Genomic DNA, 22,844 nt, shown 5'->3' with positions numbered 1-22,844 from the left:
AGACCCAACAAGATGTCAAAACTACAGACCAATCTCCCTTATTAATCAGGATATAAAAATACTTACAAAATTTTTAGCCAACAGACTTAAACATATACTTCCAGATATAATACACCCAGATCAGGTGGGGTTCATTCAGGGAAGGGAGGCACCGGATAACATCAGGAGGACAATAGATATGACAGAATTCCTAGTGGCGGAGGGAACGCCTTCTCTGCTCCTATCGCTGGATGCGGAGAAGGTGTTCGACCGAGTGGACTGGCCATACATGTTTGTAGTTCTTTCCAAAATGGGGTTTGAGGGGGCTTTCGTACAAGCGATCAAGGGTTTATACTCTACACCTATGGCTACGGTTAGTGCAGCAGGGTATCAGTCGAGGCCTATAAAAATAATGAATGGTACTAGACAAGGTTGTCCTTTGTCCCCACTCCTGTTTGCGATCTGTATAGAGCCGCTAGCATCTCGTATTAGATATTCAGGAGACATCAAGGGGGTCAATATAGGACAATCGGAATACAAATTATCGCTTTTTGCCGATGATGTGCTGCTGACGCTGACTAAACCTATGGGCTCTTTAACACATCTATATGGAATTCTGCAGGAATTCTCTAAAATATCAGGTTACAAAGTTAATCTAGATAAATGCGAAGCACTGCCATTCTCGCTCCCCCACACCCCCCCCCCCCGCACACAAAAAAATTAATTGAGATTAATTTTAACATTACTTGGGTGAAAAACTCTATTTCATACCTAGGAACCAAAATTTCAGATTCATTTGATAAATTATTCAATTTAAATTACATTCCATTATATAAGACTATAAGGAAAAATATCGGGAAATGGAAAGGAGGGGGCTTCTCCTGGTATGGTCGCTTATCAACCATTAAAATTAATATTTTCCCTAAGATATTATATTTATTTCGGGCCTTACCAATTAAGATTCCCTCTACAGATCTACAAAAATTACAATCCGATCTCCATTCCTTCCTCAGAGGCGATAGGAAAGCCAGAATAGCATCACAAATTCTTACCCAACACAGACAATTAGGAGGGGTAGGTCTACCTAATTTAGCTGACTACTATCAGGCATCACGACTCGCCCAGGCTACCCTCTTAAGTAAACAATCCAATAATGTTATATGGACAGAGATTGAAAGGGATATACATGGACAGGAATACTCGGATGATATCCTATGGAAGTGGGGTGGGCAGACACACCACAATAAGGTTCGACTTTCAGCCACTTTACACACTGTCTCTATCTGGAAAACAGCGACCACAGGCCAGACTCTCATACCAACACACACCTGGGCCAAACCCTTAAGGCTTCTTATACCAAATGAGATTCAGAGATCTTTGGGGAAATGGGCGAACAAAGGGCTCTACAGAGTAGCAGACTTTTTACTGAGAGGACGTTTAATATTATATAACCAACTACAGGAAATCCTTCACCCCTATAAACTGTACTGGTATATTTACTTACAAATATCATCAGCTCTGAATAGATACCTCGTACAACATACAAGATGCCCAAAAACAAATTTAGAGAGACTCTGCATGTCACCGAATAGGGAGAAACACACAATCTCTAAACTGTATACAGATATTCAAGAAAGCAAATGTAACACCAAATCTAACTTAATGTTGAAATGGGAGACAGATTTGGGGTTTGCTATCCCGAGGGAAGAGTGGAATCAGATCCTCTATGACTCATGTAGAGGTTTGATTAGTGCAGACCTTAGGGAGAACACCATCAAAACCTCATTTAGGTGGTACCTGACCCCTATAAGAACATCCCACTTCTCATCTACTGATTCTAGGCTTTGCTATAGGGGATGTGGAGAACAAGGCTCGTATATCCATATGTGGTGGACCTGCCCTATAATAAAAAACATATGGTCCCAACTAAACAACTTATTAGGTCACCTACTTGACGAACACATATCATTAACAATACCTCAGGCACTCTTAAATAGAGGGCTCGATCAATTCAATCCAGCAATTAATAAATTTATTAAAATCTTATGTACAGCAACTAGGACATGTATAGCGAGACATTGGAAAGTGGGAACACCTACATGGAAAGAGGTGACAGATAAGATACAAGATATATACATAATGTCAGAAGGGACGGCCCGAATACAAAGTAACATGGACCAGTTTCAGAAGGTGTGGTTCTATTGGATCATGAAAAGCAGCCCAAGTAGGGAATGATAATGTGCAGAAATGGAGATGAACATTTAAGATGCTCTAGGCTACTATTATAATATACATGAGATAAGGATGTGATTGTGAACCTATAACCCTAAGGATGTAATCCAAGAGACATAACAGATGTTATTCATTAGAAACTATTAAGAAGAAATAAATGACCATACAGTATAGTTTAGTTCCCGTTAAAAGGTTTATTCAGTTCTAACAAGTTTGAAGTAGATACATAAAAGTAAGAAAACAATCTTAAGGCAACAGAAATAGCCAATCATAGCTCAATTAATCCCGACTCAACAACTCAACACTTTTAGGTGGAATGTCAGGAAGATAATTAAATACATTTTAGAGGGATGGTCAAAGGGTTAATTCTATCAATAGAAGTCGACCACCATTATTTTGCTTGACCACCACTGTTATCAATATGTAATTGCACTGAAAAGGAATACTCATGTATTAATAAGCTTTTGTTCTATAGTTTGTTGGTAGAACACTGATCATACATTTATGAATCCTGTACATGAAAATGTGGGACAATTGAAAAACATAATTTATGTAAGAACTTACCTGATAAATTCATTTCTTTCATATTAGCAAGAGTCCATGAGCTAGTGACGTATGGGATATACATTCCTACCAGGAGGGGCAAAGTTTCCCAAACCTCAAAATGCCTACAAATACACCCCTCACCACACCCACAATTCAGTTTAACGAATAGCCAAGAAGTGGGGTGATAAAAAAGTGCGAAAGCATATAAAATAAGGAATTGGAATAATTGTGCTTTATACAAAAATCATAACCACCCCAAAAAAAGGGCGGGCCTCATGGACTCTTGCTAATATGAAAGAAATGAATTTATCAGGTAAGTTCTTACATAAATTATGTTTTCTTTCATGTAATTAGCAAGAGTCCATGAGCTAGTGACGTATGGGATAATGATTACCCAAGATGTGGATCTTTCCACGCAAGAGTCACTAGAGAGGGAGGGATAAAATAAAGACAGCCAATTCCTGCTGAAAATAATCCACACCCAAAATAAAGTTTAATGAAAAAACTTAAGCAGAAGATTCAAACTGAAACCGCTGCCTGAAGTACTTTTCTACCAAAAACTGCTTCAGAAGAAGAAAATACATCAAAATGGTAGAATTTAGTAAAAGTATGCAAAGAGGACCAAGTTGCTGCTTTGCAAATCTGATCAATCGAAGCTTCATTCCTAAACGCCCAGGAAGTAGAAACTGACCTAGTAGAATGAGCTGTAATCCTTTGAGGCGGAGATTTACCCGACTCAACATAGGCAAGATGAATTAAAGATTTCAACCAAGATGCCAAAGAAATGGCAGAAGCTTTCTGGCCTTTTCTAGAACCAGAAAAGATAACAAATAAACTAGAAGTCTTTCGGAAAGACTTAGTAGCTTCAACATAATATTTCAAAGCTCTAACAACATCCAAAGAATGCAATGATTTCTCCTTAGAATTCTTAGGATTAGGACATAATGAAGGAACCACAATTTCCCTACTAATGTTGTTAGAATTCACAACTTTAGGTAAAAATTCAAAAGAAGTTCGCAACACTGCCTTATCCTGATGAAAAATCAGAAAAGGAGACTCACAAGAAAGAGCAGATAATTCAGAAACTCTTCTGGCAGAAGAGATTGCCAAAAGGAACAAAACTTTCCAAGAAAGTAATTTAATGTCCAATGAATGCATAGGTTCAAACGGAGGAGCTTGAAGAGCCCCCAGAACCAAATTCAAACTCCAAGGAGGAGAAATTGACTTAATGACAGGTTTTATACGAACCAAAGCTTGTACAAAACAAAGAATATCAGGAAGATTAGCAATCTTTCTGTAAAAAAGAACAGAAAGAGCAGAGATTTGTCCTTTCAAAGAACTTGCGGATAAACCTTTATCTAAACCATCCTGAAGAAACTGTAAAATTCTCGGAATTCTAAAAGAATGCCAAGAAAAATGATGAGAAAGACACCAAGAAATATAAGTCTTCCAGACTCTATAATATATCTCTCTGGATACAGATTTACGAGCCTGTAACATAGTATTAATCACAGAGTCAGAGAAACCTCTTTGACCAAGAATCAAGCGTTCAATCTCCATACCTTTAAATTTAAGGATTTGAGATCCTGATGGAAAAAAGGACCTTGCGACAGAAGGTCTGGTCGTAGCAGAAGAGTCCACGGATGGCAAGAGGCCATCCGGACAAGATCCGCGTACCAAAACCTGTGAGGGCATGCCGGAGCTACCAGCAGAACAAACGAGCATTCCTTCAGAATCTTGGAGATTACTCTTGGAAGAAGAACTAGAGGCGGAAAGATATAAGCAGGATGATACTTCCAAGGAAGTGATAATGCATCCACTGCTTCCGCCTAAGGATCCCAGGATATGGACAGATACCTGGGAAGTTTCTTTTTTAGATGAGACGCCATCAGATCTATTTCTGGAAGCTCCCACATTTGAACAATCTGAAGAAATACCTCTGGGTGAAGAGACCATTCGCCCGGATGCAACGTTTGGCGACTGAGATAATCCGCTTCTCATTTGTCTATACCTGGGATATGAACCGCAGAGATTAGACAGGAGCTGGATTCCGCCCAAACCAGAATTTGAGATACTTCTTTCATAGCCAGAGGACTGTGAGTCCCTCCTTGATGATTGATGTATGCCACAGTAGTGACATTGTCTGTCTGAAAACAAATGAACGATTCTCTCTTCAGAAGAGGCCAAGACTGAAGAGCTCTGAAAATTGCACGGAGTTCCAAAATATTGATCGGTAATCTCACCTCCTGAGATTCCCAAACTCCTTGTGCCGTCAGAGATCCCCACACAGCTCCCCAACCTGTGAGACTTGCATCTGTTGAAATTACAGTCCAGGTCGGAAGCACAAAAGAAACCCCCTGAATTAAACGATGGTGATCTGTCCACTACGTTAGAGAGTGTCGTACAATCGGTTTTAAAGATATTAATTGAGATATCTTTGTGTAATCCTTGCACCATTGATTCAGCATACAGAGCTGAAGAGGTCGCATGTGAAAACGAGCAAAGGGGATCGCGTCCGATGCAGCAGTCATAAGACCTAGAATTTCCATGCATAAGGCTACCGAAGGGAATGATTGTGACTGAAGGTTTCGACAAGCTGAAATCAATTTTAGACGTCTCTTGTCTGTTAAAGACAGAGTCATGGACACTGAATCTATCTGGAAACCCAGAAAGGTTACCCTTGTCTGAGAATCAATGAACTTTTTGGTGAATTGATCCTCCAACCATGATCTTGAAGAAACAACACAAGTCGATTCGTATGAGATTCTGCTAAATGTAAAGACTGAGCAAGTACCAAGATATCGTCCAAATAAGGAAATACCACAATACCCTGTTCTCTGATTACAGACAGAAGGGCACCGAGAACCTTTGTAAAAATTCTTGGAGCTGTAGCTAGGCCAAACGGCAGAGCCACAAACTGGTAATGCTTGTCCAGAAAAGAGAATCTCAGGAACTGATAATGATCTGGATGAATCGGAATATGCAGATATGCATCCTGTAAATCTATTGTGGACATAAAATGCCCTTGCTGAACAAAAGGCAAGATAGTCCTTACAGTTACCATTTTGAACGTTGGTATCCTTACATAACGATTCAATATTTTTAGATCCAGAACTGGTCTGAAGGAATTCTCCTTCTTTGGTACAATGAAGAGATTTGAATAAAACCCCATCCCCTGTTCCAGAACTGGAACTGGCATAATTACTCCAGCCACCTCTAGATCTGAAACACAATTCAGAAATGCTTGAGCTTTCACTGGATTTACTGGGACACGGGAAAGAAAAAATCTCTTTGCAGGAGGTCTCATCTTGAAACCAATTCTGTACCCTTCTGAAACAATGTTCTGAATCCAAAGATTGTGAACAGAATTGATCCAAATTTCTTTGAAAAAACGTAACCTGCCCCCTACCAGCTGAGCTGGAATGAGGGCCGCACCTTCATGTGGACTTAGAAGCAGGCTTTGCCTTTCTAGAAGGCTTGGATTTATTCCAGACTGGAGATGGTTTCCAAACTGAAACTGCTCCTGAGGATGAAGGATCAGGCTTTTGTTCTTTGTTGAAACGAAAGGAACGAAAACGATTATTAGCCCTGTTTTTACCCTTAGATTTTTTATCCTGTGGTAAAAAAAGTTCCTTTCCCACCAGTAACAGTTGAGATAATGGAATCCAACTGAGAACCAAATAATTTGTTACCCTGGAAAGAAATGGAAAGTAGAGTTGATTTAGAAGCCATATCAGCATTCCAAGTTTTAAGCCATAAAGCTCTTCTAGCTAAAATAGCTAGAGACATAAACCTGACATCAACTCTGATAATATCAAAAATGGCATCACAGATAAAATTATTAGCATGCTGAAGAAGAAGAATAATATTATGAGAATCATGATCTGTTACTTGTTGTGCTAAAGTCTCCAACCAAAAAGTTGAAGCTGCAGCAACATCAGCCAAAGATATAGCAGGTCTAAGAAGATTACCTGAACACAGATAAGCTTTTCTTAGAAAGGATTAAATTTTCCTATCTAAAGGATCTTTAAACGAAGTACCATCTGATGTAGGAATAGTAGTACGTTTAGCAAGGGTAGAAATAGCCCCATCGACTTTAGGGATTTTGTCCCAAAATTCTAATCTGTCAGACGGCACAGGATATAATTGCTTAAAACGTTTAGAAGGAGTAAATGAATTACCCAATTTATCCCATTCTCTGGAAATTACTTCAGAAATAGCATTAGGAACAGGAAAAACTTCTGGAATAACCACAGGAGATTTAAATACCTTATCTAAACGTTTAGAATTAGTATCAAGAGGACCAGAATCCTCTATTTCTAAAGCAATTAGTACTTCTTTAAGTAAAGAACGAATAAATTCCATTTTAAATAAATATGAAGATTTATCAGCATCAATCTCTGAGACAGAATCCTCTGAACCAGAAGAGTCATCAGAATCAGAATGATGATGTTCATTTAAAAATTCATCTGTAGAGAGAGAAGTTTTAAAAGATTTTTTATGTTTACTAGAAGGAGAAATAACAGACATAGCCTTCTTGATGGATTCAGAAACAAAATCTCTTATGTTATCAGGAACATTCTGCACCTTAGATGTTGAGGGAACTGCAACAGGCAATGGTACATTACTAAAGGAAATATTATCTGCTTTAACAAGTTTGTCATGACAATTAATACAAACAACAGCCGGAGGAATAGCTACCAAAAGTTTACAGCAGATACACTTAGCTTTGGTAGTTCCAGCACTAGACAGCGATTTTCCTGAAGTATCTTCTGACTCAGATGCAACGTGAGACATCTTGCAATATGTAAGAGAAAAAACAACATATAAAGCAAAATTGATCAAATTCCTTAAATGACAGTTTCAGGAATGGGAAAAAATGCCAATAAACAAACTTCTAGTAACCAGAAGCAAAGAAAAAATGAGACTGAAATAATGTGGAGACAAAAGCGACGCACATATTTTTTGGCGCCAAATAATATGCCCACATTGTTTGGCGCCTAAATGCTTTTTGGCGCCAAAAATGACGCCACATCCGGAACGCCGACATTTTTGGCGCAAAAGGACGTCAAAAAATGACGCAACTTCCGGCGACACGTATGACGCCGGAAACAGAAAAGATTTTTTTTTTTGCGCCAAAAAGTCCGCGCCAAGAATGACGCAATAAAATTAAGCATTTTCAGCCCCCGCGAGCCTAACAGCCCACAGGGAAAAAAAGTCAAATTTTTAAGGTAAGAAAAAATGATTGATTCAAATGCATTATCCCAAATATGAAACTGACTGTCTGAAAATAAGGAATGTTGAACATTCTGAGTCAAGGCAAATAAATGTTTGAATACATATATTTAGAACTTTATAAATAAAGTGCCCAACCATAGCTTAGAGTGTCACAGAAAATAAGATTTACTTACCCCAGGACACTCATCTACATGTTTGTAGAAAGCCAAACCAGTACTGAAACGAAAATCAGCAGAGGTAATGGTATATAAATAAGAGTATATCGTCGATCTGAAAAGGGAGGTAAGAGATGAATCTCTACGACCGATAACAGAGAACCTATGAAATAGACCCCATAGATGGAGATCACTGCATTCAAATAGGCAATACTCTCCTCACATCCCTCTGACATTCCCTGCACGCTGAGAGGAAAACCGGGCTCCAACTTGCTGCGGAGCGCATATCAACGTAGAATCTAGCACAAACTTACTTCACCACCTCCATAGGAGGCAAAGTTTGTAAAACTGAATTGTGGGTGTGGTGAGGGGTGTATTTGTAGGCATTTTGAGGTTTGGGAAACTTTGCCCCTCCTGGTAGGAATGTATATCCCATACGTCACTAGCTCATGGACTCTTGCTAATTACATGAAAGAAATGTTATGTTTACATGCCTTTTGAATCATAATAAAAATTATTTTAACATAAATACATATCTATACTGTGTATATGTGAAGAGGGATATGGAACATTAGAATTAGTTGAAATGATTTGACAAAGTGATTGCTGAAAATAGAGTTAAGACTGGAGAGAGGGAAAATGCATTGTCGGAATGGGAAATATAAGAAATATGTATGAGAGGAAGAGAGGCTTAAGGCCATATGCTCTGTGGGGAATTCCATTTAAATACAGAGGATATTGCCAAAAGGGGAGGAAACTACCTAAAGTGGATACAGAGGTATTCTGAATTCCTACTTCGATTTACCTGCACGATGCCGAGTGTCGCTGATGTTACAGGATCTGAGAAATCTCCTCCAGGAGGGGATACACTGCGAGGAAAAAAAATCATGCAACATGTCAGAACACAAGGTGCACTGTTAACTGCTGTTTTTATATGTGCACGTTTTATAGAATTCTTCAACCTACGCCCCAACAATGCTGACACTTCCTTCTCTGCGTGGACTACCAAGACATTTAACACGTCCAGCACGTTCATAGAAAGAAGCCAGCCGAGCACCAAGGTATGCTGGGTATCCACTGTCTGAAAAACACATTTGTAAAGGTTGATATTGAACATTATATTTTGAAGTATAGTATTGTCCCATAAATAATATGATCAGAAATCCAAATATTTGTATTTCAGGATATTTTTCTATGTATTTTTATAGTCTCGGTTAGACTTACCTGCAGGCATTTCTGCAAGACGTCCAGAAATTTCTCTTAAGGCCTCAGCCCATCTAGATGTTGAGTCAGCCATCATACTAACATTATATCCCATATCACGGAAATATTCCGACAAGGTAATCCCTAAATAATTAGATGATGATGTTTTGTTCAGAAACATTATATTTCCACAAACCAAGAGAAAATAGGACAATAGAATGTTCAAGGTCATGTGAAAAACACTCAAGATAATTGGTCACTTTTTATAGGGATTTTGTCTAAACTACTGCAGATTTGGGGATTTGGTAATAACTAGGACTCTGTGTTTCACCTGCAAATATCTCCAGATCTAGGACGAGAAGTACATTTTATTAAACTTTGCTTGACACATTTCACTGTGGTTTTCACTTGAAACTGATGCAGTATAACTGTAAAAAGCTGACAGGAAAATATCACCTGAGCATCTCTATGTAAAAAAGGAAAATATTTTACCTCACAACTTCCTCAGCTCAGCAGAGTTAGTTCTGTGTAAAAAGTTATACTCAGCTGCAGGTAAAAAAAAATAAAAAAATGAAGAAATGAACAGCAGCCAATCAGCATCAACAGTGCTGAGGTCATGAACTTTTTTACTGTGATCTCATGATATTTCACTTAACTCTCATGAGATTTCATAGTAAACTTCCTTAAACTGAATAGGGAAATAAGATGAGTGTTCACGAAGCTCACTCCCTTAGCTGTCCCGGGACAGACATACTGATTTGCTGCTTAGAAATCCTTTACAATGGGATTGTGGCTACTGAGGAACTTTTGAGGTAAAATATCTTTCTTTTTTACATAGAGATGTTCAGGTGATATTTTCTATTCAGCTTTTTACAGCTATACTGCATCACTTTCAACTGTTTCAACATTTGGTTATCATGGCCCTTTAACTAATTTAATTTAAATACAAATTTTATTGTTTGTTTTCGTTTTGTGTTTTTAGTACGTCACATAGTTATTTACTAATTCTACTTAAACATTGGTCTTAGTCATTGTAAAAGTTATTTCTTTATACCATTACCTCTGTTTACATTCTCATTCTAAAAGAAAAAATACATTTTCTATCTGATGTTGCTATGAGAAATAAAAATGGCAGCTGTTTGCGCGTGTCAGGTGTAACGCTCGTATAACAAGTTGAAATTAGACGTGATCGCTTGAGCGCAATCGAAGTTAACGTGCGTCGGGATAGTGCGTTCTAAGAGCTCTGGTTAACTGTATCACGAAACCAAAAAAGTGTTGCAAAACACATAAAAAATACATTGAAAATTACAGTTACACTTATAAAAACACTATCTAATAAAAATATATATTTTTTTAAAACTGCACAAAAAAAATATAAGGACTCAAAGATATGAGGTTTCAGAGTTTTAGAAAAAGGGCTTTAACATAGAGATATATACATGTCTAAATATGGATATAAATATAAATATATATATATATATATATATATGTGGGCATATATATATATATATATATATATATATATATATGCAGAAGAAGAAGGATGCACTCGCCAGGATTTCAAAATCGTTACCTTTATTAGTTGTAACATTTCAGGGTATTACCACCTTTGTCAGAATTAAAAAAATGTCTGACGAAGGGGGTAGTACCCCGAAATGTTACAACTAATAAAGGAAACAATTCTGAAATCCTGGCGAGTGCATCCTTCTTCTTCTGCCTATACCCATTTCTTGGAAACACCCTGGGTAGATGTATTTAAACCGTGAGTGCTGGCCCTCCACAAATCCATATATATATATATATATATATATATATATATATACTGTATATATATATAAATAAAAGTGAATTGGAGCCCTTTACAGTTAAGTAGATGAAAAAATGTAAAAGCATGTTATACTCTATATTTACTGTAAATATTTCACATTCCAATGTTCTGCACATAGCAGAATATGGTTTAAGCATTTATAAATAGATATTCTGTATATATATGTATATATATACCTATGTATAATCATGTGCATATATATATATATATAGATAGATAGATACAGATGTATATTGTACCAAAAAAACATTAGCTATATGTAGAAATATGTATTTATGAATAAATAGAACATATTCTCCTATGTGAAGAACATTGGAGTGTGAAATATTAATATTTTCATGTCAGGTTAGTGCACTTGAGAATATGCAATTATGTTTGCACGCGAGTAGGGTGTTTTATTTTTTTTGTTTTCCCACTTTTTTTGCTCCATTGACTTATATTGGTGAATACGTTAACGGGCGCGCAATATCCTTTTAGCGCACAAGTGGAAACTTTTTACTTTCAACTTGTAATACGAGAGCTACCCGATATGCGCAGAAAGCTTACTTCTAGCTGAGTTAGCGTGCAAGCAGGATCGTTAAATACCACTCCACATGTAATCTGGCCTTTAATAGGGAATACAGTTGCAAGTGTTCAGGACACTGAGGTCTGTTTGCCAGGTAATCCTGAATGCTTGCAACTGTATTCTCTATTATTAACTATCCAAAGTATGAAATGTATCACCTGTACATCGCATTTGTTATTTCTTTTCAAAGGGAATTATTTTCTTTTACTTTTCTTTTTTTTTGCTTTAAACATAAAACTAAATTCTAAAAAAGTGAACCTACTACTAACTATTTCTACCTCTATATTAAATCCTTCTTTTCCCTCCTTTACCTTCTTTCGTGCTCTGCGTAAACCTTGGTCATGTAAAACATGCACTACACTAGAAACACAGAGTTTGTAATGTAATGCACACTGCATAGCACCCCTTGAACCACCACTGGTCACATAACAAGGGAGACTCACCAGTATAGATAGAGGCTTCTCTTGCAGCCACTGGCATGTTTGATGTATTTGCAACCAAAGTGGTTCTCTTCATGATTGTCTCAGTCTTTCCATTCACTTCCATTGTGAGCTGTGGCACAAAAGACAATAGGACTCACTAATAAGTAAACTTCACACATACAGAGAGAGGTATCAGCTGCAAGGACAAGATGCTATTTTACTGCATCATTTGCACTGGATACTGGACATTGTATTGCAGCTGTGTATCAAACTAAATGCCAATAATATGCTCATTTCACCAAATAGATAGTCCCTGCACTAGGGGGGAAAAGAACTGTATTTACAACATAAGCCAGCCATGTTTTTAAAGCTCACCTCTGGGAAATCTCTCAGCACTTCTGACATCTCATTTCCACGCTCACCACAACCCACATACACAATGACGTCACTGTTAGAGAATTTGGAAAGAGCTTGAGAGATAACTGTCTTCCCACACCCAAAAGCACCTGGAATGGCTGTGGTACCACCTTGGACACACCTAGAACAGGAGAAAAAATGGGAAGCATTTCTTATTTTACAGCTGCATAACCAATAGTATATCAATATATTGACAGGATAAAGTGTCACATGCATTTAAGTTAAGAAATAGATCGTTATGTACATATGTTACATTATTAGATCTACAATATTTGCTGCAAGCAATGTTAATATGTTGAGATTTAAAATTAAAGACACTGACTATAAAATCACCCTCTTTGCGGACGATGTTCTGCTGACGCTGACCAGACCCCTCACGTCTTTAACAGGCCTCTATGATATCCTACAGAGGTTCTCTATTGTGTCAGGATATAAGATCAATATGGATAAAAGTGAGGCGCTAGCAATATTTTTACCAGCCCACACAAAAAAACTAATTGAACTGAATTTCTCATTCTCATGGGCCAAATCATATATTAAATACCTAGGAATTAATTTAACAGTTTGCTATAGTGATTTTTATAATACAAACTATCTCCCTATGTATAGAGAATTGCGAAGAGATATGGCTAAATGGAAGCTTCTTAACTTTTCTTGGTATGGCAGAATCTCTGCAATAAAGATGAATCTATTGCCAAGAATCCTCTATTTGTTTCGGACCTTGCCTATACTAGTCCAGAAAAAAGACCTAAAAACCCTTCAGACAGATATTATCTGCTTTGTAAACGGCAAAAAGCAATCGAGACTCCCTTATAGAGTACTAACTAGACATAGACAATTGGGGGGGGGGGGGTAGGGGTCCCTGATTTATTTAATTATTATGACGCCTCTAGGCTGGCCCAAACTGCGCTGATGGGATCCTCAATAACACACTTGGTGTGGATGGACCTAGAGAAGGAGATAGGAGAATTAGATTCCCCAGGAGATTTTTTTTGGGACAGACTCCGACCCCAAAGTAAAATTAAAAAATATTCCCAGACCACAGTATTTTCGGTTGATCATTGGACAACGCTAACGAATAATGAGAAACTGATGCCAAGCTTTTCCTCTAAGATGCCACTTAAATATCTTATTCCACATGACTACCGAAGACAGTTAGACAAATGGGAAAACAAGGGTCTGTACCGGGTGGGGGACTTGCTAGCACATAATAAACCACTAACCTTTAATCAACTAAGAGAAAAATTGATACCCATTCCCCTACATTGGTATTTATATTTACAGATTGCATCTGCAATAAATCGATATATACCACACATACACAAACAGATTAGCACTACATTAGAGAGATTATGCTGTACCCCCTCTAGACCTAAGAAATCAATTTCACTGTTATATCTAGCGATACAAAACTTAAATAATGAAAATAAACCAGCGGTCATGCTCAACTGGGAAACAGATACACATTCAACACTAGAAATAAGCGAATGTCAGGAATTGTTCTATTCCTCCTGTAAGGGACTAATTAGTGCCGATTTAAGAGAAAATAGCCTTAAGACCATTTTTAGGTGGTATCTGACCCCAATCAAAACGTCACACTACACTGAGGGGAGAAGTAGAAATTGTTATTGTGGATGTGAGTCGACTGGTACATACATACATATGTGGTGGGAATGCCCTGGTGTGACTCACATCGGGACTAGACTATCGGTATTTATCAGCACCCTTCTAGATGAGCAGATATCACTGACCATATCCCAGGCGTTATTAAATGCTCCACTTCCAAACTTTAATAGGCATATTAATACCTTCATTAAAATACTCTGTACAGTCACAAGAGTAGGAATAGCCAGACACTGGAAAGAGGGAGTACCGACATGGTGCGAGATACTAGAAAGATTTAAACTGACATACTCTCTACACGAAATGGCAGCAAAAATACTAGATACGACGGAAAATTTCCACAAGATTTGGTTCTATTGGATAATGCATCCACCTTAATATGACTATCCTAATCTAACCTGGTAGAACAGTAAAAAGAAACATGATGGGAGTGGGAAGAAGGAAGGAGTTCCGGAGAGACATAATTACGAAGACTACATTAAGTTTACTATATCATATTCAGAGGTGTGACACATCAAGAGTTCATTCTAGTGACCAAAAGTTATGTTTAGCTAGTTTTCTTTTATTGTAATAAAAATCCACATGAGAGATAGGTGTCTTTCATAAGAAATATATCAGGTATGCCTTACTGACTTTGAGACTTGATTGTATGTTGTAATTCCATGTGAAAAAAGATAAACTTCAAACTGTTAAACTCAGGAATTAAAGGGTTTATATGCCTAACAAGCTGATAATGTAATCAACTGTAAAAGACCGATATTGTATTTAATGATGTTATTTCAATAAAAATTATTTTATCATAATATGTTGAGATTTTAGTCCTTACACACACTAAAAAACTGTTAATGCAAGTTACCATATGCCTGAAATTATACCAGGGATAGGCAAGGTGTCCGTACACGGACACTGGTGTCCGTGACTAGCCTTTGCAGTGTCCGCCACAACCTTAGTATATGTTTTGATTGAATAATAGTTAAAAGTTAGTGGCTTGTCAAGAGACTGCTAGCGATATTGGGTGATAAGTTATGGAATAACTAAAGCCTGAGTGAAATACTGGATGTGTATCTGCATCTGTATAATAACACCCAGCTATATACAAAGATACAGTAGTGACACTGGCACATGCGTATAGCCAGACAAGGGTTGGTTATAGGGTCAGTGGTATCTGCATCAGTATAATAACACCCAGCGCTATATAATGACACAGTAGTGACACTGGCACATAGGTATAACCAGAGGAGGGCTGGTTATAGGATCAGTGGTATCTGCATCAGTATAATAACACCCAGCGCTATATAATGACTCAGTAGTGACACTGGCACATGGGTATAGCCAGAAGAGGGCTGGTTATAGGATCAGTGGTATCTGCATCAGTATATTAACACCAAGCACTATAAAATAATGTTTTTAATTTAAAATGTACCTTGGTGTCCTTCACTAAGGTCTGTAATTTGGAAAATGTCCGCCACAGCCTTTGTCTGTGCCTATCCCTGAATTATACAATGATTGAAATAGAAACATCATGATCCAAAATATTGCATCAAGGGTATATATAACTCAGATATTTTAGTTTATGTATATGAAACAGTAGCAGTTAAACATGTTCAAAATATATTTCTGCATGAAAACTGTACATATTTAAAGGGAAATTAATAGGAAGTGCATGATTATGAAGAACTGAGTCTCGGGACTCTACAGCTCATTGGCTGCCACAGGAAAATAAAATGGTAAAATTAAATTAAATTTTGGAATAAAAATCTCTTAAAGCTTTTGATTTATAAAGTTGCCGCTAAGCTAATGTTATATAATTATCCACTATGTGCAGAATTATATAATAGTATTTTGTAGGTTTACTGGCCCTTTAAATTGGATATCCTATTTAATGTATTAAAAAATATATTTTTAGAGTCTTTGAAGTAAAAATTAAACTTTCATGATTCAGAAAGGGCATGCTATTTTAACAACTTTCCAAATATTTTTTTCACCAAATTGCTTTGTATTCTTGGTATTCTTTGTTGAAAGCTAATCCTAGGTAGGTTCATAGTCTAATTTCTAAGCCCTTGAAGTCCACCTCTTATCTCAGTGCATTTTGACAGTTTTTCACAGCTAGACAGCTATAGTTCATGTGTGCCACATAGATAACATTGTGCTCACAACTCCTGTGGAGTTATTTATGAGTTAACACTGATTAAGTCTAGTCTGTCAAAAGAACTAAAATAAGGGGACAATCTGCAGTAGGCTTAGATGCAAGGTAATCACAGAGGTAAAAAGTGTGTTGGTTATGCAAAACTGGGGAATGGGTAATAAAGGCATTATCTATCTTTTTAAAACAATAACAATTCTGGAGTAGACTGTCCCTTTAATAATAGTTGTTGTTTTTTCCCTTTCTTACTCTTCTCCAATTAGGTTATTTGCTAAACTGAAATCTGATAAACCTAGCATGGCCTTTATTGACAAGAGGACAAGACACTACACAATTGTCACAGGTTAAAACAAGTATTTTCATAACTTCCAAAGGCAACAACAATTAGAGGATACTACTGGTTTAAGTATAGTAACTGAGATTTAGTAAATTAATCATTTCTCTTGACAGTTTGACTAATTTATGACATAAGTATTTTCTGCTAGGTCTGTCATAACATTTAAAATGCAAAGAATTAAAGGATTAAAGTAGAGGCATACGGGAAAAGGGCATCCAATACTCTCTGTCCAGTTAGCAGAGGATAGTTTGCTGGGAGTTTCTCAGTAGTCGGACGTATCTGTCTCACCGGCCAGACTTGCACCATAGTGAGTTTCTCTTTTATCCCTTCAAAATCTAACTCCATCACCACATCCTATGAGAAACCAGAAGAGTGTTAGTATTTTGCTTATGTATGGGATTCACTGTAGCATTTTTATATTTTGTTGGTGTTTGTATTTTAAATTAAAATAAATCAAACATGCTTGATTGACTTATGGCTAAAAAACAGTTAATACACTCTTAAAAGACACCACATAGCATTCCATAGTGTGACCAGATATGATGGTAAATGATTCAGGTGTCATTGCCTGCATTCCAATTCGGTATGGCTAGAATTATATATATAACTGAAGTGAATTTTTGTTTCCTCTTCTTTAGCATTCTAATTTTTTAGACGCATGGTTGTTTGAATTAGTTCTGCTTCCTAAATTAAGTATACAACATAACCAGATTCTTCCCCCTAAAAACTGGGTAAATAGACTTAGGGTACTAATCTTGTTTTAAAAAAATGCCTTTAAGTCTGATATACAAAATGTCTTGTTTTTATTATTAGAACTTTTAAAGTTTGGTTAACGGTCTTGTTCATGAAAGATGTATTCCAAATGGAACCTTCATATGAAAAGGTTGGTGATCCCTGATTTACAACTATGGCTTTACATGGTATTATCTCTATAAACCAGATATACTAAAAAAAAAATTATTTTGGTACCTACCGAAATATCATAATTTCCTGGAGGAGCGATGTAGGTGACTGTCCCACAACTACGAGGTGGCACCATAATCTTGTGTTGGATAAGGGAATTCTCTTGTACAATTCCATAAATGTCCCCTCCTGTGACGTGGCTTCCAGCCTAGAACAATTTATAACATGCTCACTAACTTTCCATTTTCTCAAATTAACAAGTCACATTTCTGATTAAGTAAATTTCTGTGGCTCACATGTACCACACCTATTAAAAGAAACCGATTGTTGCCCCTAGTTGGTGATACTGATCATCCTACAAGTTTAATAAATTACATTTCATTGATGTATAAGACTTTTAATACCTATAGAACAACTGCCAAACAGTTCTTTATCTAGTGTAACATGTAACTTTAAAAGACTATAATAAAAAACTGCTCTCTTTTGCTAAAGGAGTTTATTATTGTGACACATTCTAACTGTCATACGGTTTTCATAGCTCACTTATGTGTCACTTACAAGAAAAGGATACAGATCAGCCAATCATTGGCTCATCATGAGTTTGCCATAAGAGTTTTACAATTTAGTAGAAATTAAATAAACATAGCAGAGGGGAATTTTTCACAAAAAAAATATTTATTTATTTAAGAGAAACAGAAAACACTGTTAGAATTGTTAATGACGGACACTATACAAATTAATTACACTAGAGAGATTTCTGTAACTTGAGAGAACATTATTAGATTATTTCTAGTGGCCTGGAAATTTGTTGCCAGGAGACAGATAACCTTCTGGCGTATGATCTCCTTTACTTACCCGTATGTTTTTATCTGGAGCAAATTCCCATTTAATGTCTCGGGACAGAGCAGTGATATTAATTCCACGGGGGATGTAAATGCTTTTTGTCAGATCCGAGATGTCTTTAAGAGGACGTTGAATCCCATCAAAGATATTTCCCATAATTCCGGGGCCAAGCTCCACCGAGAGGGGTTTCCCAGTCCTTAACACAGGGTCCCCCACTGAAACTCCAGCTGGAGATATAGAGTTTAGGATGCTACAGAGTGATTATAATTGCAGGCTTTTCTAGAGTTGGCACTAAAGGCATATTACTCCAAGACTTACATAAAACTTACCAGGGAAGGCTCAATGACCTAAATATGTATAGCTTAGAGGAGAGAAGGGAAAGAAGTGATATCATAGTAACTTTCACGAATATATTAAACAGTTTAGTAAAGCTGAGGCTGTGTGTTTTTAATAAAAAGAAAAATTCAAGAACAAGGGGTCATGATCTCAAGCTAAATGATAGTATATTCAGAAGTAATTTGAGGAAGCTCTTCTTTACAGAAAGGGTGATTGATTCATGGAATAAACTTCAATTAGAGTAGGTAAAGGCATACGGCTATCCTATTAGGATTACAAGTGGAGCGCTAATTTATCACGCGCCTGTAAATTGGCAAATTTGCCCGTTTACAGGCACATGATAAATAACCAGTCATTAACAAGTGGCTGGTTATTGCTACCGCAAGCTCGTGGTAGCAATTAGCGCTTCAAAAATTAACCAGAGGTCAGATCTCTGTTAAATTTTCTAAATGTGCCCCAATTGCCCCAAAATTTAAGTCTAAGGTTGTTTTTTAAAACAAAAAAAAACTGCACAAAGCAGTTGGTAGGGCTTAAAGTGAGGAGATGTGGGATGTTAGAAAAAAATTGCTCTGAAAAGTGCCTTTATATAGCGGTCTATGGGGACTGTGTGTTCTCTGTAAACATATATGTATATGCTTATATACATATATATTTATGTGTTAATATGTGTATTCATATACATACACTTTGCTCCCCATCACTGTGCTACTTACCCCTTTCGCTGCGCTAGGTTCTCTGCCATGTCTCACAGCATGATCAACCCTTATGGGCTCAATGTACTAAGCAGTGTATGCTTCTTTCTGCAATGTAAGGTCTGGTGACCGCTGCTTCTTACTTTCTCCACCACCTCTGAGTTAGTGGAGATAAATCACTCTGTGTTCATTTGGGTTGATTAACAGACCAGTCACTTGAGAGAAGGGGTGGTATTACACATGCAAGTAGGTGAGTAATGATACATCCAGGCAGCGGGCATACAGTGTCTGCTGTCTTTTGTTGTAAAGCTGGGCAGACAGGTTACCAAGTCAGAAACCTTGTCCGCACACCCGGCTTTGTACATGAGGCCCTTTTGGGTTTAACCAACTCCAAAGTCAGACCAGCACTGTCCAAGGAAAGCTAGGAACAGCTGTGAGCTACTGCCAAGCCCATAGAAAATACAGCAAACATCAGAAAGGCTGTATCCATAGCATTTAAAAATCCCCTTATGGGGATCATCCTCATATACAACGTTTCGGGGCGTTTCCATTAATCATGTGATGCTAGTGTGTCATACAATGCCACAATTTATAGCACTCTCAATAAATCAATTGTAACAATTAATCAATAACATCATTATTTGAAAATCTTAATATAGGGCAATAAAGTATACAAAATCAAGTAACAAGAGAAGTTTGTAGTTTTTACCTTAGATGTTACCAGCCTTTACACGGCCATTACACACAATAGTGGTTTAGGGGCTGTTAGAACGATATTACACTCGTGTGGTCTCTTATATAACAACTATTTTCTTTTTGAGGATTCTTTTATTCAGCAGTTACAAGGGACAGCCATGGGTTCCAATATCGCACCCTACTACGCTAATATTTATATGAATGCCTTTGAGGAGAAATTTGTTTTTAAAAATATATTGTTTCGTCAGTGTGGCGCCATTTGGTAGCGCTACATTGACAACATTTTTGGGGTATGGGTAGGCGACATTGGAACCCTGGTACAATTTGTGGATGAATTGAATTGGTCAACAAATTTTATTAAGTTTAAATTGACATGGAGTAAGACTAAAGGGATTTTTAAATGCTTTTGGGTTTAACCCCAGTTGCAATGTTAAATTAGTTACAGACTGGGAACGCACTACCTGTCCAGAGTTGAACATGGAACTGAGATAACCAGGGACAGTGCATAGCCACCAGTCACCTGTTACAGAGTTTTCCATAAATATATGGTTATTTTTCAATATTATACTTGGTAACTTATTGCAACTATTGACTAAGTTTGCTACCAAGTGCTATCCCAAATCCCTTTGCAAACCTCCATATATTTCTGTTAATGGCATAATCAGCATTCTGAGATGAATCTACTTTAATATCCGAATATATAAGATTTATGCATTTCTGTTAAAAAAAGGATACAGGTCTCTTCATACACCTGGACGGTTGCCAGATCTCCTTCAAGACGAATGATCTCCCCAACAAGTTCAGAATGGCCAACACGTACCAGTTCATACATAGCTGCACCTGCCATCTCAGAGGCTATAACCACTGCAAAAGTAAGACACAGAGATCAGTTAGGGTCAGCGTGAACAATTCTTTGTTTCTAGAATTTTGTCTGAGACACTTGCTTGTCCACATCTGCTCCTGGAGTCTCGGCTTCATTTTGTAAACATATTTGATAGAGATATCATTATTATTATTATTATCGGTTATTTGTAGAGCGCCAACAGATTCCGCAGCGCTAATGTGAAATTATGTATTTTTTTCTTACATATTAATCAATTATTCAGTATAAAATCTAGTCCATCTGACAGATCTCTTACAGCAGTGTTTCTAAACTGTGGTCCTCAAGTACCCCTAACAGGCCAGGTTTTCATTATTGCTGACCTAGAGCACAGGTAAAATAATCAGCTAATGGGTAAGAACAGGTTAGTAACTATCGTTACTGATCAGCTGATTATTTTACCTGTGTTAAGACATCATGAAAATCTGGCCTGTTGGGGGTATTTGAGGACCGTGGTTGAGAAACTCTTTCTTACAACACCCGTTATAACCAACCCATTCCTTCATGTCTGCCCCGTTAATCAAGTAGAAGTGACTGCAAATCTACATTGCATGAAATACAAGCAATGAGTAAACTGACCTAGGCAAATTCCTAATTTGCCTATTGGTAAAGGTTGTTTCTGCAAAAAAAAAAAAAAAAACTCTAGGATTTTGATTTCATTTCCAGAACTTAATTAAAACACAGCAGTTGGTTTGAATAAAATTACACTCTTTATTTTAAACAGTAACACTACTCAGAACCCTTGCTAGTCCTTCTTATGATACCGTTCACTAAATTAGTATCCATTTCAAATGGAACAGCAATGTCATCTTTAGTTAAAAAATTTGTCTCAGACAAATTGTCACGAAAAAATAAATAAAAAAATTATCCTCTATTTCCTATGGGGAACATCTTTAGAGCAGATGAACAGGAGCTTTAACTTAGTATCTAGCGCTACTGCTACAAACCATAAGCAGCACAGAAAAAGTTGTTTTTTTTAACCCTTTCGCTGCTAGCTAAGCCTTTTTTCTCCCCAGTGATAAACCGATTTTGAGCTGTTTTGCTACCTCGGTTTAAACCCTATTTAAAGTTTAATTTCAGTGATTAACCCACAATAATTTGATATAGTTTTTTTTCAGCAGGCCCTGTAGATTTACAGTATACTATTATTACATTTAGAATTCATTGCATATGAAATGGCCATTTTCAGTATTATTTACTAAAATCTAAAAAAATTTTTATAAGTTAAGTGACTGTGTGAAATAGGGGCCCATACTGGCTTTTAAGGTTTTAATATAGATTAAAGAGGCCCCATTGTACATAACAGAAATAAAAGCACTTATTTTTTCTTGCAAGGTGTTCACAGTTACCACAGTGATCACCTGCTTATACAGGCAAAATTCATATATTTTTTTTGAGAGAGGGACTTGTCTACAAGAAAATAATTTTTATTAGGGGTCTCTACACATACCAGATTTTTTTATTGCACATATAATGAGCCATCTCCTAGCAAATTCCCAGGTGTTTTTCTACTTTATTTTTAAAAGATTGTTTGTGTGGCACTGCTCTAATCATTATTTGAAAGGGGGTTTCTCTTTCAAATGAGGGGTCTTGAACATTTGTAGCTGCTATGGGAGCTGAGATCAAGGGGTTTGAAGAACCTCCCCCCCATCCAGATCCCTTGCAGCTACAATGAGCTTCCTGGTTCTGCCCCCTTTTGTGACATCACCACGGCATATGTGGTGACAACACCAGCACTCCCCTAAAGCCTGGAAGTGCATCCCACTAGGTGAAAGACAGGAAAAACTCACAATATCAATTAACAAT

General features: G+C 37.1%; 1 protein-coding gene across 1 annotated transcript in view; it reads right to left on the bottom strand.

Annotated features, from left to right (window-relative positions):
• Nucleotides 1–22,844, bottom strand: part of LOC128642570 (V-type proton ATPase catalytic subunit A-like) — a 74,588-nt gene that overhangs the window by 30,692 nt on the left and 21,052 nt on the right. Inside the window, exons 3-11 of the mRNA XM_053695338.1 lie at nucleotides 20,894–21,022; nucleotides 18,447–18,661; nucleotides 17,662–17,799; nucleotides 16,891–17,042; nucleotides 12,544–12,706; nucleotides 12,190–12,298; nucleotides 9,375–9,497; nucleotides 9,117–9,231; nucleotides 8,956–9,019 (exon numbers count right to left, since the gene is read on the bottom strand). Of these exons, the coding sequence (XP_053551313.1) occupies nucleotides 8,956–9,019; nucleotides 9,117–9,231; nucleotides 9,375–9,497; nucleotides 12,190–12,298; nucleotides 12,544–12,706; nucleotides 16,891–17,042; nucleotides 17,662–17,799; nucleotides 18,447–18,661; nucleotides 20,894–21,022 (1,208 nt within the window). The remainder of the gene's footprint in view (nucleotides 1–8,955; nucleotides 9,020–9,116; nucleotides 9,232–9,374; nucleotides 9,498–12,189; nucleotides 12,299–12,543; nucleotides 12,707–16,890; nucleotides 17,043–17,661; nucleotides 17,800–18,446; nucleotides 18,662–20,893; nucleotides 21,023–22,844) is intronic.

The sequence above is a fragment of the Bombina bombina genome, chromosome 1, assembly GCF_027579735.1.
Source record: "Bombina bombina isolate aBomBom1 chromosome 1, aBomBom1.pri, whole genome shotgun sequence".
In the NCBI taxonomy this organism is placed as follows: domain Eukaryota; kingdom Metazoa; phylum Chordata; class Amphibia; order Anura; family Bombinatoridae; genus Bombina; species Bombina bombina.
This window is presented reverse-complemented; position numbering and strand designations above follow the sequence as displayed.